Genomic DNA, 18,978 nt, shown 5'->3' on the forward strand with positions numbered 1-18,978 from the left:
CCCTCTCTTTCTGCCCTTCCCCTACTCATACTCTGTCTCTCTCTCTCTCTCAAAAGTAAATAAACATTAAAAATTTTTTTTAAGAAATCAATAGATGAAATAAACCACCACATAGAAACAATATCTGATATTTTAATTGGTAATTAAGTTATTTAAAAACAAACCCAAATATACGAATAAAAAAAATCATAAAAAATGCCGTATGTGGCTTTCTGACCCATCTCTTTTATTCTTAAGCATTTGCTGCATTCCAAGTAATGTTCTTAAGTTGATTATAAAAAGCAAGAGAACACTTGAAGTAATCAAAAGGGAACTGACACAGGATTGACAAAAATGAACATAATTTCTTCCCCTCCTTACCCCCCTCTCCCCAATACAGGCTTTTTGCTATTGATAAAGCATTGATCACTTTTAGGGATAAGGCTTCTGGTGTTGATTTTCCCATTTCTAGTAAATTATATGGTACTTTTAAAAGGGCATGCCTCATGTGGCTTAGAAAAACATCTGGAAGGATATAGCTAACAAACCGTTAACAGTAGTTGGCTATAGACTGAAGATTTGTGATGAGACTGGAAAGGATTTTATTTTCCTTACTTTGCTTATTTGAATATATGCAATGAATATGTATCAGTTTTATATAGCCAAAAAAATAAGTAAAGATATTTTTAAAAAGAAGGAAAAAAACCCAGCATGTACTTTACATCTAGTATGCTGATTTAGGATCAGTCACTTAATCTTTTTGAGCCTCAGTTTCCCTATTTATAAAATGAGATTAGTATCACACAAAGATGTCATAAGGAAAATGCCTTCCCACGTGGTAAATACATACTCAATAAAAGTTCCTTTTCTGAGCCTCAGGTTCTTTGCCTGCAAAATGAGGGAGCTGGATTAGTTGTCCATGATCCTTTTGAGAGTTAATATTCTGATTCCTTCTATTTATGTTCACAGAAAAAGATTGCTAAATGAAAAATAAATGTCTTTACTTGTCTTCAGGTAATTAGTTTTCTCCTATTTCCTGAAGAACCAGGAAACCAAAAACAGATGAGTAGTTCCTCTGGAATGTCTGAGCCACTCCACCCTGGGCACCTGGGAAATGATAGGGTATTTCCACTCATTAGCATCTCCCTAATGAGGAGAGGCTTCTTTATTGAAAAAAGGATGAAACTTTAGTTTTAATAAGCTATTGTGTGTCATAAAAAATATTATATACTCTCAATTTTAATTTTTGACTACTGCAGACCTCTTTAATTAGTTTGCCTACCGATATTTGAATCCAGATACTCTGCTTAAGCAGTTATGCAAAATTTCCATAATTCATTATAAACTATGTCATTGGTTAAAGTCCAATTAAATCAGTATCATTTAGGGGGGTTGTATATTAAGTGTGAGTTTACAGAGTTGTCTCCTACACATCTGAAATATTAATAATGGCCTATCTTTCATGGTACCAGGGTACCGATTTTACAGTTCTCTCTTTGCTTTTCTGAGATTGAAAACAAGCATGGATCATAACAGTGGTAGTAGTTATCAGTCTACTAAAAAGGTAAACATTTTAAAAAGGAGAGAAAGTTACAACAGTGGGAATATTACCATTGCAAATTTCTCAAAATGTGACACATATACATATATATATTTTTTTGAGTAGGCTCCATGCCCAAGATGGGGCTTGAACTCACAACTCTGAGATCAAGGGTTGTATGCTCTACCAACTGAGCCAGCCAAGCACCCCAAAACATGCCACATTTTTTTATTTAATTAAAATATTGTATGGATACAGAATCATAGAGAGGAACACCCACATGGCTTAGAATTCAAAATATCTCATGTATGAGATTTCTTAATTTAAGCCTTTTCTGTGCCTGCCGAATACCAGTGGGTGAAGAACGCCTTCAGTGCCATTTTGGCATTTCTAGCACCCCGCATAACTTGGTCAGATTCTTTACCCTTCCAGGTTATAGCAATCCCAGATTTTCTCACAGGAAAAAAAAAAAAAAAAAAAAAGCCTTATTCTGTTTGTTGTAAGAGATAGTGTAGTAAAACTCAACATAAGGAGATACTTTTTATTTCCACATTTATGAACAAACTTCTCCATATATGAATTAGGATAACACAACTTGCTCTTTACTGTGGAAGGCTGAGGGAATTCTTACTGTTAGTAAGAAGAAAAAAACCTAACATTGTCTGAGTATCTACTATTTTTTGGGCATCATGGAAGGAAGGCACTTTGTCTTGCATTATGTTACTTAATCCTAACAAAACTCTGTGAGGTATTATCTACTTTTTTCAAATAAGGAAACAGACTTAGAGAAGCTAAATAATTTACTGTTTACAGTGTTGGTAAATGGTGATGCAATGTCTGATTCTGACACCTTGATTTTCATTACTCTGATCTTCTAGGAGGAAGATGAAAATGTTCTGAAGTCTGTTGTTTGCCCTCAAGTCTTTCAGCCATTGAAACTCATTTCTGTGCCCCTCTCCTTGACCAACTCCTACCCTTATGTTTCATTCAGTAACATAGGCCTACTTATAATTCTCTTAAAGTCTTGTTCTCTCAACTTTTTTGGTCTTTGTTTATGATGTTTTCTTGGCCTAAAATTTCATTATCCCACTACTACCAGACTAACTGCCCTACTTCTACTCATTTTTCAAGTCTCAGTTTAAATTACTCCACAGTGTTGTATGGTCAATTAAGCTTCGACAAAGGAGGCCAGAATATGCAATGGGAAAAAGCCTCTTCAATAAATGGTGTTGGGAAAACTGGACAGTTACATGCAAAAGAATAAAACTGGACCACTCTCTTATATCATATAAAAAAACCCCCAAAACTTCAAATGGATTAAGACCTAACTGTGAGACCTGAAACCATAAAAATCCTAGAAGAAAGTGCAGGCAGAATTTCTCCGACATCAGCCTTAGCAACATTTTTCTAGATAAATCTCCTGAGGCAAGGGAGACAAAAGCAAACAAACTGTAGGGACCACATCAAAATAAAAAGCTTCTGCACAACAAAGGAAACAATTAACAAAACTAAAAGACAACCTATTGAATGGGAGAAGATATTTGCAAATGACATAGCCAATACAAATTTAAACATTTAAAATGTATAAATAACATATAATTCAACACCACAAAAACAAGTGATTCAATTAAAAAATAGGGAGACAATATGGACAGACATTTCTCCAAAGAAGACATACAGGTGGCCAACAGATACATGAAGAGATGCTCAGCATCACTCATCTTCAGGGAAATGCAAATTGAAACCACAATGAGATATCACTGCACACTTGTCAGAATGGCTAAAATAAAAAACACAAGAAACAAATATTGATGAGGATGAGGAGAAAAAGGAACCCTCGTGCACTATTGGTAGGAATGCAAACTGGTACAACCGCTGTGGAAAACAGAATAGAGACTCCTCAAAAAATTAAAATAGAATTACCCTACAATTCAGTAATCGTACTACTGGGTATTTACCCAAAGCAAAGGAAAACACTAATTCGTAGGGATATGTGCACCCCTATGTTTATTGCAGCATTATTTACAATGGCCAAATTATGGAAGCAGCCCAAGTTCCATCAATTTATGGATGAATGGATAAAGAAGGGGTGGTACACATATATACAACAGAATATTATTCAGCCATAAAAAAAGAATAGAATCTTGACATTTGCAACAACATGGATGGATCTAGAGAGTATAATGCTGAGCAAAATAAGTCAGTCAGAGAAAGACAAATACCATATGATTTCACTCATCTCTGGAATTTAAGAAATAAACAAAGAAAGGAGACAAGCTAAAAACCAGACTTTTAACTATAAAGAACAAACAGATGGTTACCAGAAGGGAGGTGGTGGGTGGGGCGGATGGGTGAAATAGGTGAAGGGGATTAAAGAGCACACTTATCATGATAAGCACTGAGTAATATGTAGAATTATTGAATCATATTGTATGCCTGAAACATATTAATATAACACTGTGTGTTAACTATACTGGAATTAAATTTTTTAAAATTTATTTATATTTTTAAATTTATTTTTAAAGTTTATTTATTTATTTTGAGAGAGAGAGAGACAAGCAGGGGAGGGGCAGAGAGAAAGGGAGAGAGAGAATCCCAAGCAGGCTCTGCACTATCACATCATGGGCTCGAGCTCACAAACTGTGAGATCATGACCTGGACTGAAACCAAGAGTTGGATACTTAACTGACTGAGCCACCCAGGTGACCCTGGAATTAAAAATTTTTAAATAAAATAAAATAAACTACTCTGCCATGCTCCCACTACTCTTGATATACTCTTGATATACTCATAACAGCAAGTTTCTTACTATATCATCATCTGCATTATGAGCAGCTTGAGGGAGTTGGGTTTTTTTTTCACTGTTGTAGGGCTTTTCAAAAGTAGCTATTTCCCAGTAGGCAGTCAATTAAATATTTCTAGAATGAACTAATGAAATCATGTACAAGTAACTTATAAATTCATGCCCAGAACGCATCAGAGATTTGTGGAGGGACCTGTATTACTTTATTCCACATAAGCCTAAAAGTTACCAGAAATGAAAACTTTTTACCCTCTTATATTAAAACTTTTCAACATATCTTTATTTTTTCCCAGAATAAAGTACCTGGAACGCTGTAGTAGTTCAATACATATTTGCTGAATTAGTGAAGAGTCCTAGAAAAGTACACAAATACCCAGTATCTTTATAATCTAATGCATATTCTTTTCTCCAGACTCATTTTGTGCCACTCCTTCTTTATCCTGTAATAATGAGTAACAGTATGTAATTTTCATTCATGCATCAAATATTTATTTCACTATTATGCGCCAGGCACATTGGTCCACTGTTTCAAATAGCTTTGTTCCTTTCTTGCTGTTCTCTTTTACTGGACATTTAAGAAGCCATTCAATAAATACTGTATTTATTGTGGTTTTCCTACCTTCCTTCATTCAGTTCAGTTACCTCCCTCAGAAGGCAGTCCCTGACACCTTTAGCACTCACTGTTTGCTTCCATCTTAGCCCTCATTACATCAAAGTGAAATATCTATGCGTTTGTCTCCTCCCCACCGCCCTTCCTATCCCACAGTGTCCAGGTGTGCTTTCAGAGGACAGGGATTGAGGTTTTGTTCAACTGTGTCTCCAGGGCCCAGCACAGAACTTGGGACAGGTAGGACAGGGCGGAACTCCTATATGTAAGTATTGAAATGAATTCTCCCAATAACAGGTGAGTTATGTATCATCTCCAAGTAATAGATGAGAAAAAGAGGCTTGAAAGGGTTTAGAAAAGTTTTAGATAAACTCAAGGTCACACAGTGGTAGAGCCTGTTGTCAAAGGAATTTGAAGAATGAAGCCACCATTGGTTCCAAATGAATAAAACTCCTTCCCACCATCTTTTCTTGAAATTTTCTTTTAGGTTTTGTATTTTTTCCTTCTACAGACTCGTCATCTACCATAATATTATGAATGGGGACTATACCCTCTTTTTTTTCATATTGGAAATTGTTTGACCTTTCTCTGGAAACAGGGTGATTTTAAATTTTCTGAAGTCACACTCTTTCCGGGGTAGAATCTGCACTGGAGCCCTGGGGGACGTGATAGGTCCCAAGAGAAGAATGGTCATTCGAAATGGAATGCGGAGACTAAGAGTTTTTCTCTGGGCAGGATTCTCAGAAGACTTTTGCAGGGGGAGGAGGGATCTCATTTTAGATGCACAAATCCTGAGACTTGTGGGAATCTGGTTGGCCACACCTAAGGCGGCTGTAGGGGGACTGTGTTGCCCACAGCTAAGATGACTGCAAATGAACATCTCCTTCGGATGTGTCTGTTCTCTTCGCTCGTTGGTATCTTCAACGAGAAGTATGATGACTAAAATTTAGTAAAAGCTGGTGTCTTCTTACCAAGATGGTAACGCAGGAAGCTGTCACGTTTTGTTTGGAAAGCCTTCAACAGGTCAAATTTTCTCTTGCCCTTAACCAAAATGGTTATAAAGGTTGTCCCATGGTTTGAAGCTTCCAGCCCTTAACTAACATGGCGCCTGGAGGCTCCTTAAAAATTAGCGTGCCCTCTTCTCTGCCCTTGACCATCATGGCTTCCACGGCGTCGAACACGTGACAACCCTGGACTACGGCGCGGGAGAGGGGGTAGGAGGGCCCTTGAAGGGTGCGCGTTCCCGTGGCGGTGCACCGGGTAGGTTTCAGTCAGAGTCACTATGGCGGCCGGCGCTGGCAAGGTAAGCTGAGGCGGTGGTGGCGGCGGCGAGGGAGGCTGGACCCGTCGTGGCGTTCGGGCTCTAAATCCCCGCAGCTCGTCCGCGGAGAGGTCGGCCGAGGTCTTGGCCAGTCGTGGGGACTGGCAAGGGGCGGGTTGAAGGGGGTGCGGGCTGAGGCGGGCGGGCACCGGCGCCTGACGGCCGTTTGTTTTGATGTTTTCCCCACTAGGTCGGAAAGTTTCCTGCCTTGTCGGGCACAGCCTGAGCGTGTTCCACCGGCCGCGAGTGGTGGAGGCTGCGGCGGACCCAGCCCGGGGCCTCCAGGCCTCTCCCCCAATCTCTGGGCCAGCCTCCCTCCCCCACCTCCTCGTCCGCTGGGAGCTGCGGCTGCCGTCCCTGAGATGCGACCCTCGTGGGGGCGACCCTGAAGGAAGGCTGCCCGTGTGCTGAGCAGCAGCCAGGAGCTCAGACGTCCAGGGACCAACTTCCTGCGGGCCGAGACCCCCCAAGCCTCCCCGGGGTTGCGCCTCGCTCGGTCCGCACCGGCCTGCCGAGCCGGATCCCCGCCCTGGGCGCGGGGACGCCCGCCAGGTGCCCGGGAGTCCCCACTCGGCCGCTGCCCGCGCCTCTGCCTGTCCCCGTTCCTCGAGCCAAGGACCCCAGCCACCGCTGCCTCGGCTCGTGCCAGGGACCCCGTGCCACCTCCCGGGTGGCCTCCGTGCAGCAAGAGCAATGCAGACTGTCCCGCTGGCCGTCTAGACCCCCTCACCGACCCCCTCGCCCCTGCCCTTCCACTCTCGAGGCCCTCGAAGACGGGCGGTGGCTGCCCAGAGGTGCTCGGCTACACCTTCCTTCGGCCCAAAAGGACCTTCCTGGCCGCACGGAACCGACCCTTCCTTCATGCTGCAGTGCTGCAACATTTCCGCCACCGAGGGGGAAAAGCGGCCGCGATCCCAAACAAAACACAAGAATTGGTGTGTGACTCATCTGCTTGGATACCTCCAGTCCCTGAACTGTCTTCCAGGAGTTTTCTTAGCCGGAGCTGACCGATGTTTGAGCCTTTTCTTCCCAGGGAAGAGGATGGACTGAAAGCTGCCAGTCGGGGACTTTGTCTGATCAGGGCGCTGCTGGGTTTTAAAGGAGGTGATGGGGCTTGCGCTGGCTTGTCTTCCCACTCAAGTGAAGAGTTGTTGATGTTCACTGGTTATGCTTAGACAATGCGCAGTTTGTTTTAATTTAAAATTTTGGGGGGGATAGGGGTATAAGCTTGTGAAGGGCAGTCCGGATCCGGTGGAACTCCTCTTTGTCCCTTGGTAGGAGAGACACCCCAGTCTGTCCTCGATGCCGTCAGCCTTGGCCATCTTCACTTGCCGCCCGAACTCGCACCCATTTCAGGAGCGCCATGTCTACCTGGACGAACCTATTAAAATCGGCCGCTCCGTGGCCCGCTGTCGACCAGCTCAGAATAATGCTACCTTTGATTGCAAAGTGCTGTCAAGGAACCACGCTCTCGTCTGGTTTGATCACAAGACGGGCAAGGTAATGTCACCACGTTATCTAACAATCTTTACTTTTCGTTTCCCTTTGCCCTTTCTGCGTAATATATGCAGGATCCCAGCGTTGCACCCAGAGGAGACTTTCAGCAAGGCCATGGAAGCAACTTTTTGTGTGTCTGATTCTATTGGAAGTTTAGTTGAGGTGGTTGAATGGAAACAGAGAAGGTACTGTAATTAAATGCCTCGGGAGGGCGATGGCATCTTGATAATGTGGTCATTCCCAGTGAAATCGCAAACCCTAATTCATTTCGGAAAACTAGATAGTGAAACTTGGCTTCTTGCTTCCAGTCTTTTTAGAAAGGCGAATTTGCGGTTCAGTGCTTTAGTAAGCAAGCAGCAGTTTCCAAAGCAATGCAGGGAATCTGTGGCTGGTATTACACTGAGGCTCAGGTGTCTCAGTGGTGAGATGTAGTTAACACATAGCTTTTAATTGAGTGCAGATCAGGGTCTTCCTAGTAAGGACAGTTGTTTGTGTAAATTTACATTTTTGAAAGATTTGATACATATTTACCCATGAACGAGTAATTTGCAATTTTAAAAGCTAATTTCATTTAAGCACTAATAACTGTAACTTTACATTTTCAGTTTTGTTTGCAAGATGGATGAACATGCATATATTGCTTTTGAAAATCACTTTTTGATGTTCCCTGCAAGAACTTATAAAAAATACTTAATGCATACTTACAGAGGTGGTTTTTAAAAATCAGTGTTAAGAAATTAAGTTATTTGAAATTATTTCCCAGTTCTGTCAGTTGCATTACCTCGATGTGATAGGATGAATTTAATGCTCTTTATTTTAAGTGTGACTCTTTTGCATTTTATATTGGTGCCCTAATTTATTCTGTAGTGGGTGCTTATATTTTAAGAATGCAAGAAAAAAAAAATAAGGCCTTTTTAATTTTTAAAACTCTTTATGTGTGTGGAGAATATACTAAAGAACTGATTTTTGTCCTTATACCTCAGGTTTTAGTTAAGCTATTGTATCAGTTCCAACTTAGAGTAAGTTATGTAAGACTAATAGGAATACCTTGGGTTTCACCTCCTGACTTTTTGCTCTTTCTGAGTTAAATGATTAGGTCTTTTTTAAAAGAAGAATTTAAGTCTTGAAGAGTAGGGTTTTGGAATGAAAGAAGCCTGAGCCTAAAAAACAAAACAAAACAAAACAAAAAAAAAAGAGAGAAAACATTATTTCTGTTGCTACTGAATTAAGGAATTATTATATAAATCATTTTTTAAAGAAAGGAGGAGAAGACTGTGCTTGCATAATACCTATGCCCTACTCTGTGTGTAGGATGAGAACTGAAAAATATGTTAATTTTTCTGTATAACACCAGATGTTCATTTACCTATGGAACAGACCCTTTTTTTCTCCCTGGAAACTAAAATTTGGATGCCTAAAAGACTTCATGGATTACCCATAAGCATTTAAAGTGAGTGTTCACAAAACTCATCTTTCCAGCTATCAAATTCAAACATCAGTTAACTGCTAGTGTCCTAACTTAATCAGCTTTACCTTTTTGTCTAAGCTAAGGTCCAACTTAATCAGATAACAGGTTTCCTTAAAGTACATAATCTGCAAATGCACCTTCTTTGATACACTATTCAAAGGAGACTCAGATTTTTTCTATTAGTTATTTAAAAAATAGTGGTTATATGAACAGTGTGTTTCATGGCTATACTAAAACCCTCACAATAGGTTATTTTAAGATGGCTAAGGATAGATCAATAGTGAGTATTGTATAAATTGAGATGACGTTAAAATTTTTAATGGAATTTGTAATTAGAAAAAACTTTAAAAGATGTATAGCTTATTTCCATTTTCACTTTTTTTCTGCTTTAGCTAGAGACATTTCAGGACATGAAGTCATTACTTTAGGCATAGATATAATTATTGATTGTTGTACAAACTAATTTAGTTAAAGCAAATAGCCTGTCGGATTTTGCCATGTGATCAAATTGTTTTATGAATTATTTAAATTTTAGGTTTGAACAGACATCTTTTTATTGAGCACCTATTTTGTGCCAGATATCCTGAGATACACAAGTCCAAAGAAAACCCATAGTTCAACCAAATATTACTTATTGTTTTCTATGTGTGAAATTTCCTGTTTGAGGATTTCTCCTAACAAAAGTCACTGAGCCTAATATATATTCCCAGCAAATTTCTTTGTACAACACCAGAATCCCCTCCTTCTGCAAGCATCACCTTAGGCAAGTTTGTATTTTTATTTTATTTTATTTTATTTTATTTTATTTTATTTTATTTTATTTTATTTTATTTTATTTTATTTTTGAGGGGGGGGGAAGAGAGAGAGAGAGAGAAAGGGAGAGAACGAGAACGAACATGAGCTGGGAAAGGGAAGAGAGAGAGAATTTTAAGCAGACTCCATGCTGTCAGCACAGAGCCTGACATGGGGCTCGAACTCTCAAACCATGAGATCATGACCTGAGCCAGAATCAAGAGTCAGACGTTTAACCAACTGAGTCACCCAGGCACCCCCAAGTTTTTATTTTTCAAATGTCTTCAAACTTTAGTTTTGTCTCCTGGGGATAATAATGGTACCTACTATTGTTTTGAGGATTGAGATAATCATGTAAATTACTGAGCACCTTTTTGGGTCCTTATTAAGAGATCAGTACTTAGGGAGGAGGGTGTTTAAGGTGGGGAAACAGGGAACCATTTAGGCAGCTCTTTGCAATTTGCTGTATTGCTGTGGAGTCTTAGGAAGGTAATGACAATTGTTTTTCTTTCATGTGATGGCATATGTAGAAATAATTTTTAAAATTGAAACAAATGAAGTTGAGAACTTTGTTCAAATTGGCACTTGCCCCGGGAGGTGGAAAATTGGAGTAATATGCCCTTTGGTTGACTTTTACCTCGTGACTTTTGCATTTGGCACTGGCCATTAAGGGAGACCCATGAAAAGCTGGAGGAAGTAATGGGGCATTTGGGTGGCTCAGTCGGTTAAGCATCTGACTCTTGATTTTGGCTCAGATCATGATCTCACTGTTTGTAGGTTTGAGCCCTGCATCACGCTTGGTGCTGACAGTGCGGGGCCTGGTTGGGATTCGGTTTCTTTCCCTTTCTCTCTGCCCCTCCCTGCATGCTCTCTCTCTCTCTCTCTCTCTCTCTCTCTCTCAAAAATAAAGAGCTGGAAGAAGTAATAAACACGAAGCTTTCTGATTATTCAAGTAATACATGTTCATTGTAGAAAATTTGGAAAACATAGGCACATGGAAATCTAGGTGATGCTTTTTTAAAAAATGTTTATTTATTTATGTATTTTGAGAGAGAGTGTGTGAGCCTGATGTTGGGCTCAATCCCATGAACTGTGAGATCGTGACCTGAGCCGAAATCGAGTATCGGTCACTTAATCGACTGAGCCACCCAGGCGCCCCTAGGTGATACTTTTTTAATGCTAAGTGTGTGGAATGTGTTATGGTACTTAAAACCTGCTTGTTGGAGAGCAACAGCTTTGTGACAAAGTGGAATTTAATAAGTTTTCCCAGGGGTATAGCAGTTGGTTTTTGCCCTGCTTGCATGCTGGCCCTGTGTACATCCTTCACTTCTTTTTGGAGGTCAGGCTCTTGAAATAAGATGGCAGATAATGGAATGTTTTTAATCCTTCCATTGTTCCAAGGTACCACTGAAGAAGCAAATCTCTCCATGTGGTGGTTACATAGAAGGGATAGTGAGTGGACTACCTCCTGATTTCGGTGGTCCCACTTGATTTGAGGCTTTATGGACAAGTGATAGTCTAGTGGTTGATACAGTAGTCTATTTCCACTCTTAACTCTAGTTTACTTAGTAATTAGTAATAAGTGGTAGTAGTAGGAGTATTCTACTTCCAGTTTCACTTTTTAACTTAAATTCTATGCATATTTTTGAGCACCTGTTCTATCATGATCTGTGTTAGTGATGAGAGGGAAGAAAACGACAAAAACTGGGAAGAGATTGTTACTCCTTCTTTCTAGGAACCTATGTTTTAGATAGAGAGGGTGACTATACACTTTGAGAATAGTTGATTGAGACAAGATAGTATTAAATAAGTTTAAGTGGCAAGAGTGATGGTGTTTTAATTCGACTTTAAAATAGGGATGGATAGTTACACACTAAGAAAAGGTATCCTTTTTTGGGTGGTTTTTGTGTGTTTTGAGGAGATGAGAGTAAAATAAAACAGACAAAAGCAGATAATTTTGAATGAGTTTGACATCTTCCCATCACTGATGAAATCGATTTTGTTGGATTCGAGAGTGTTTTTGGAGAGTAGCTATGGGTGAACATCCATTCTGTGTGATGTTTTATGTTTGTATCTCTTTTTTATACTTAGTTGTCAGACCATGAAACAGAGTGTGTGTCTGCCTTATATCTGTCTCTTATTTTGTATAAAGTAGATGTTGAGTAACTGAAGCTGAGTAGATAGTTGTGGAGTACCTTAATTACCAAGGGCATGGATCCATGCACTGTGGGAGACCAGGGAAAGTTCTGTGCGCTGACATAACGGAACCACCATTTAAAAGTGATACAACAACAATATGTAGGGAGGCCTGGAGCAAGGGCAAATGGGTAACTGCTTAATTAACACTTGTTGTGCACTAACTATGTACCATGTCCTGTTCTAACTGCTTTACATGTTAACAGTTAATCCTTAAATAACAATTTAAGATAAGTGCTTATTTTTCCCATGTTAACCTTTGAGGAAATTAAGGCACAGAAAGATTAGATTAGATTAATTTGCCTAAATTCCAATAGCTATTAAATGGTAGAGCCAGGATTCGAATGTAGGCATTTGGACTCTTAACTCTAGAGAGTCTAGAACCCAAGCTCTTAACTTCTCTGCTATTCCAAGGCTTTGTAACAGTTTAGATATGATGTCATTTTGTAAGGGCATAGACCAGGCTCACAGTAGGAATAAAAATGATTAAATGCCAGAAAGTGAGAAAAGACAAATATATTATTCTTGCCTATTACGACTTGAGCAAAAAGAGAGGTTCTGTAAGTTCTGGAGATTTTAGGGATGATTCATGGATGAGATAACAATTTGAGATAGACCTTAGGACTTAAAGTAAGGCAGATGTAAATAACAGATGTAAATACCAGGAGAAGGAGTTTTGGGTGAGAAGAATTACTGAAGTAAAGGCATAAAAGCAGGTGTGATATGTCACATTCCAAGGACATTGCAAGGAAGCCATTGAAAGAGAAGAATCTCCAGAATTTGATAGCCAAGATAATTTCTTCTTCCCCGCATCTAAATATGACAGCAGAGATCCTGGCCTCAGCTTTGGGAAAATATCAGATCATTGATTTTATTTGTTTGTGTATTGCTTTACCAGATTTTTTTGTTGATAGAAGTAAAAATGTCATTAAGAGGTGCTGGTCTTTGTGAGAAAGCGTTATAATCGACCAATGTTATGTTTAAGACACGTTGATGTAAACATGTTTAGAAGGCCAAGTTGTATATCCAAAACAGATTCATTTCACACTTTTCACAATAGTGGAAAATTAATGAAACATTTTATCTATCCAAGCTGTTAAAAATATGGGTGGTGTATATACTTGAAACCTTTTTTTTTTTTTTTTCCTGCTTAGGTATTTGACTTTACTTCTTAGGTTGAATCTACTCTTTGCCTTCTCAGGCTCCTATTTGTTTTTTTCAAGTGGTATTTATGTTAGAGCTTAGTATCTATTCTCTTTGGTAAATAGGGAGGAGAGTGTCTGTCATTTAGACTTTTAAGTGAAAAGACTGAGATTGGTTCTTAATGTATGTCAGTTACTTAAATCAAGAAAAATGATGGCATTTGTTAGCTGCGGAAATGTTCTAAGGATTCTCCTGCTGGTGCTTCTCTCTCTGCCACTACAAATGAATGAACAGTTTACAAGTCTCCTCAAAATTCTTAATTGCTGCCCTGTTAATTTTTAACTTGATGTACAAACCCATTCAAAATCTCTCTCATTTCTCCTTTTTCCAGCTCCATCTTCTCTTACTCTTTTTTTCCCTTTGCCCCAAACTCTGTGCAGTAGCTGTGTGACAGTGCTCACTGTTCCTAGAACAAGTGCCTTCTTTGCTGTTTTGTCTTCCAGAATGACCTTTCCCCTTCATCCCTCGAGGCCCAGTTCCAATGTGAAACCTTCCCTAACTCCCACTGACTAAAGAATTAATTGCTGCTTCCTTTACACTTCCATAGAACTTTGTATATAATTTCATTATGGGACACAGACAACAAAATAACTATAATGCAAATGTGCTGTTGCCCTGCCAGATGTGAGCTCTTGAGAACAAGGGGATAGGCACTACACAAATGTTTGAATGAGTGATGTCTGAACAATGGAGCAGTCTGTACTTCTACAAACCCTGAGGGGGGTCAAAGGGCAGAAGGTCATTTGAGTTAGTTCTTAATTTGAGATCATGGACTCAATTACCAATAGGTAGTCTTTGTATAAATCATTCCTTATTGAGAATTTGCAGTGTGCAAGATGCTTTGCTAAGCGTTTCGGGACCATAGATAATCTTGTGTTTGGTGATATTAATTTTGAGGTATTACATACATATCCATTCTCATGCAAAATACTACTTTTGTTTTAAGGATTTTATAGTCAGAGTACTTTCTTATTTCACTTGATATGTGTAACACTCTTACACGTATCTAGGAGGTAGGTAGAGGAGCTACAGGCTGGGTGCATTTTATCCTAAAGGAGTTGGATGTTTAGAGGTTACTGGTACAAGGTCATCTATTAGTAACTATGGGAGTTGGGACCAGAATCTACATTCTACTCTACTCCCCTCAGCCCCCCCCCCCCCCCCCGAAATGAAAGCCAACTGCTAGACATTTATTCTAAACTATCTTATGGACTGAACAGTTATTATAATGAAAATTTGCCTTTTGCTCTCTTGAAAAATAGGCTAAGTTATAATTTTCTGGGAGCATAACTGAAATCGTATCATATGACAAGACTTTCAAAGACTGTGTGAACCTGAGTTAATTATTTCTCTGAGTCAGCTGGTATTTTTTAAACATACCTCTATTACTTCCAGCAGTAAATATATTTTTTCTTAGGTTTGCATTCAGGCAACTGATTTGGATTTGGGTGTTTATGCAAATAACTGAAACAGCCTTGGAAAAACTTGCCTCCCATGTAAATCTTTTATCCTTAAGGAGTGTGGCTGATAGGTATAAAGAAGAAAAGTTGAAAAGTTTGTATAGGCATTTGAAAACATGGAAGTTTTTGGTGATTAGTACTGTATTCTTTGTCAATTATTTAATTTGGGTTAGATTTTAATTTAAAGCTGTAAGAAACTTTGTTTTCTTATTTACTTGTATTAAGGTTTTGTCAGTACTTTCAGGCTTATAGGTTTGTCTACATTTATAACTACTGATTTTTTCTGGCTGAGCCAAGCAGAATGAATTTCCAATATGGACTTTTAAGCTGTTACTTCTTATTTTTTACTTATGCAAATATCAGGAATACATTCTCAAAAATTCAAGCAATAGGAATCTATATAGAGAATATATATGTCCTCCTGAACATAGGTACCTCCCATCCTCCTTCCCTACTACAGAAGTAACTGTTATTATTAGTTTGGTATATAATTTTCAAAACTTTTTTCTGTGTATTTACCTACTTGGGTATGTAGGTAAAGAAACATAGTTTTCTGTTACTTTTTTCATAAGTGATTGGATGATAATTTAAAATATACTTTTGGGGCACCTATAGGTGGCTCAGTCAGTTAAGCTTCTGACTCTTGATTTTGGCTCAGGTCGTGATCTCGTGGTTTGTGGGATCTAGCCCCATGTCGGGCTCATGGTGCCTGCTTGGGACTCCCCACCACCCGTCTTTCTTCTACCCATGCGCACGTGCACTCTCTCAAAAGAAATGTTTTTTAAAAATGTACTTTTTAGCTGATGATATTAAGTGAATTGTGGTAGGCTTATCTGAAATATGTTAAATGCTCTGAGTTCTGACCAGCATCCAGACTTCTGTAAAAGTGATAGCTATCATTTATTGAGTATTTACCAGGTGGTGTGCTAAGAGTTATATGTATTATCTCATTTAATCCTCACAACAAACTTCTGAAGTAGGTAGTATTATTATCCTGTTTACAGATGAGAAAACTGAGGTTCAGAGAGGTGAAGGAATTTGTTCAGGGTAACAAAGATGGTAGTAGAGTCAGGATTCAGACCCCAGTCATCTGATTGTAGAATGTGCACTTTCGACCACTCTGTTGCTTGCTACCTCAGCGCTCTTCATCATTAATCTCATCACCAGCCTGTTAGTGAAAAATAGATCAGAAGAAAAAAATGCATTAAATAAAAACCTTATTGTCTATTAACTCTTAGATATTTTGATAGTAAATCCGTTTAGTATTTTTTTTTTAATGTTTATTTTTTTGGGGGGGAGGGGCAGAGAGAGAGGGAGACACCAAATCTGAAGCAGGCTCCAGGCTCCGAGTTGTCAGCACAGAGCCTGATGCGGGGCTTGAACCCACGAACCTTGAGGTCATGACCTGAGGTGAAGTTGGACACTTAACTGACTGAGTCACCCAAGTGCCCCCATCAGTTTAGAGTTTTAATTGAAGATTAGTTCCTCAAACAGTATTTATTAATCACTTAATATTTTACAGATTGAATAAAAACAACTCTTTATGTGTAAGGATACTGGAGTATCACTGTTCAGATACTATAATAAACAAAAAAATGATACTTTTTTTTTTTTTACATCAGATAATTTCTAAGTTTAGTATGTTTGGAGGTTGTGTTTTATTTATTAAAACAATTTTTTTTCAATGTTTATTTATTTTTGAGAAAGAGAGAGAGCGTGAGCAGGGGAGGGGCAAAGGGAGAGGGAGATACGGAATCTGAAGCTGGCTCCATGCTCCGAGCTGTCAGCCTAGAGCCTGACGCGGGGCTTGAACCTGTGAACTGCGAGATCATGACCTGAGTCGAGGTTAGATGCCCAACTGACTGAGCCACCCAGGCGCCCCAGGAGGTTGTGTTTTAAATAGAATGTGTGTGGGGGCACGCCTGGGTGGCTCAGTCGGTTGAGTGACTGACTTCGTCTCAGGTCATGATCTCACGGTTTATGAGTTCGAGCCCTGCGTTGGGCTCTGTGCTGACAGCTCAGAGCCTGGAGCCTGCTTCTGATTCTGTGTCTCCCTTTCTCTTTCTGTCCCTCCCCCACTCATGCTCTGTCTCTGTCTCAGAAATGAATAAAATAAACATTAAAAAAAATTTAAATAGAATGTGTGTGTATATGTGTATGTATGACCCCCCCATAAGTAAATCTATTACAGAAAAAATGACTATTTTGTTTTTTTATTGTTTCTTGAAATATTAACTATAGTATTAGATGCTAGTTATAAAGTTCCTTCTGTTTCAAAAATTAAGGTCTGGAAAACAAGATCATGCTGTATGTTACCAGTATAGGAATGGTAGTTACGCTTGTAGAGTAAACAAAATTTGTAGTTTTGAATTTTTTCAAACAGTTTGCATGGTAAAACGGAATGTTATAGAGTTGCCATCTAACCTAGCAATTCTACTCCTATGTATATACCCAAGAGTAATGAAAGCATATGTCCATACAAAATCTTGTATGAATGTTCATAGTAGCATTATTCATAATAATAAAAAAAAGTGGGAAGAACCCAAATTTACCATCAACTGATGAATGGATAAATAAAATGTGGTATACCATGTAATGGAATGTTACTCAACAGTAAAGTGGAATTATGTACTTCTACATAGTACAGCATCGATGAACCTTGGAAACACTATGTTAAGTGAAAGAAGCTGGACACAAAAGGCCACATGTTGTATTCTATTTGTATGAAATGTGTAGGATAGGCAATTCCAAAGAGAGAAAGTAGATTAGTGGTTGCCAGGGTTTGGGAGTAACAGGGAGTGTGATGGTTAATTTTATTTGTCACCTTGGCTAGGCCACAGTTTCCAGTTTTTAGTCAAATACCAGTCTAGATGTTGCTGTGAAGGTACTTTTAAAATGTGATTAGCATTTAAATCAGTAGATATTGAGTGAAGCAGATTATCCTTCAGAATGTGGGTTGGCCTCATTCAGTTAGTTGAAGCCCTTAAGAGAAAAAACTGAGGTTCTTCTGAAGGAATTCTGCCTTCATAGAACCATCATACTCAAGATTGCAATAGCAACTCTTCCCTGTGTCTCTAGCCTGCTGGCCTGCCCTGCAGATTTCGGACCTGACAGTCCACACAGTCACATGAACCAATTCTTTGAAATAAATCTCTCTGTTTATATACACACATCCTATTTATTGGTCCTGTTTCTCTTAAGAACCCTGACTAATACAGAGAGTGACTGCTAAATGGTATGGGTTTCTTTTTGAGATGACGAAAATGTTATGAAATTGATTGCGGTGATGGTTGCACCACTCCGAAATGTATACTTTAAATCAGTGAATTGTGTGGCGTATGAATTATATCTCAAAAAAGCTCTTCTAAAAAAAAAAGAATGTTAGATGGAGTAATAGCTTAGTGAAAACAGATTAGGGTGTAGGAAGTAGAAGAGTGCAGAACAACTGTTCAAATGTGGGTGGGATTAGCAGAGCTGCTTTTGAAGTGCCATGTAGCTTAATATTTGTCACTACTTCCTTAGTGTACCTTATTGGTAGACGTTTGTTCTAAAAACTTTAGTAGATGGAGAGGGTTTCCAATATTGAAATGTTTATTAATATGCACAGTTTTGATATTACTGGCGAGTTGTAGTATCAAGGTCTTAATGTGGGAGTTGGGAAATGGTGGAAAGATACAGTTTAAAAGCTCTAGTCTGAATCTGGGAAGCGTAAGGTAATTTATTTACCAGTGAATCTTTTTTTAATTGAAGTATAGTTGACATACAGTGTTACATTAGTTTCAGGTGTACAATATAGTGATTGTACTGCTCTATATATTGTGCTATGCTGAACACAAGTGTTCCTATTACCATCTGTCACCATACAATGCTGTTACAATACCATGTTCCCTATGCTGTACCTTTTATCTGCGTGACTATTCATTCCATAACTGGAAGCTTGTATCTCCCACTCCTCTTCATCCATTTTGCCCATCCCTCCACATTCCTCCCCTCTGGCAACCATCAGTTTGCTCTCTGTATATATGGGTCTGTTTCCGCTTTTTGTTTGTTTGTTTATTCATTTTTTTTTTTTTTTTGGTTCCACATGTAAGTGGAATCATGTACTATTTGTC

General features: G+C 39.0%; 1 protein-coding gene across 25 annotated transcripts in view; it reads left to right on the forward strand.

Annotated features, from left to right (window-relative positions):
- Positions 1-4,764: 4,764 nt before the first annotated feature.
- Positions 4,765-18,978, forward strand: part of LOC102952537 (sarcolemma associated protein) — a 150,543-nt gene continuing 136,329 nt past the window's right edge. For 5 of the 25 annotated variants that reach the window (XM_042979239.1, XM_042979248.1, XM_042979247.1 and 2 more), the window contains exons 1-2: positions 4,769-6,232; positions 6,441-7,750. In XM_042979239.1, coding sequence (XP_042835173.1) covers positions 7,553-7,750 — 198 coding nt within the window. In that variant the 5' untranslated portion in view covers positions 4,769-6,232; positions 6,441-7,552. Of the gene's footprint in view, positions 6,233-6,440; positions 7,751-18,978 lie in introns of all 25 variants that reach the window. The other 20 variants (XM_042979235.1, XM_042979231.1, XM_007084404.2 and 17 more) reach the window with 9 other exon arrangements.

This window comes from Panthera tigris, chromosome A2 (assembly GCF_018350195.1).
Source record: "Panthera tigris isolate Pti1 chromosome A2, P.tigris_Pti1_mat1.1, whole genome shotgun sequence".
In the NCBI taxonomy this organism is placed as follows: Eukaryota; Metazoa; Chordata; class Mammalia; order Carnivora; family Felidae; genus Panthera; species Panthera tigris.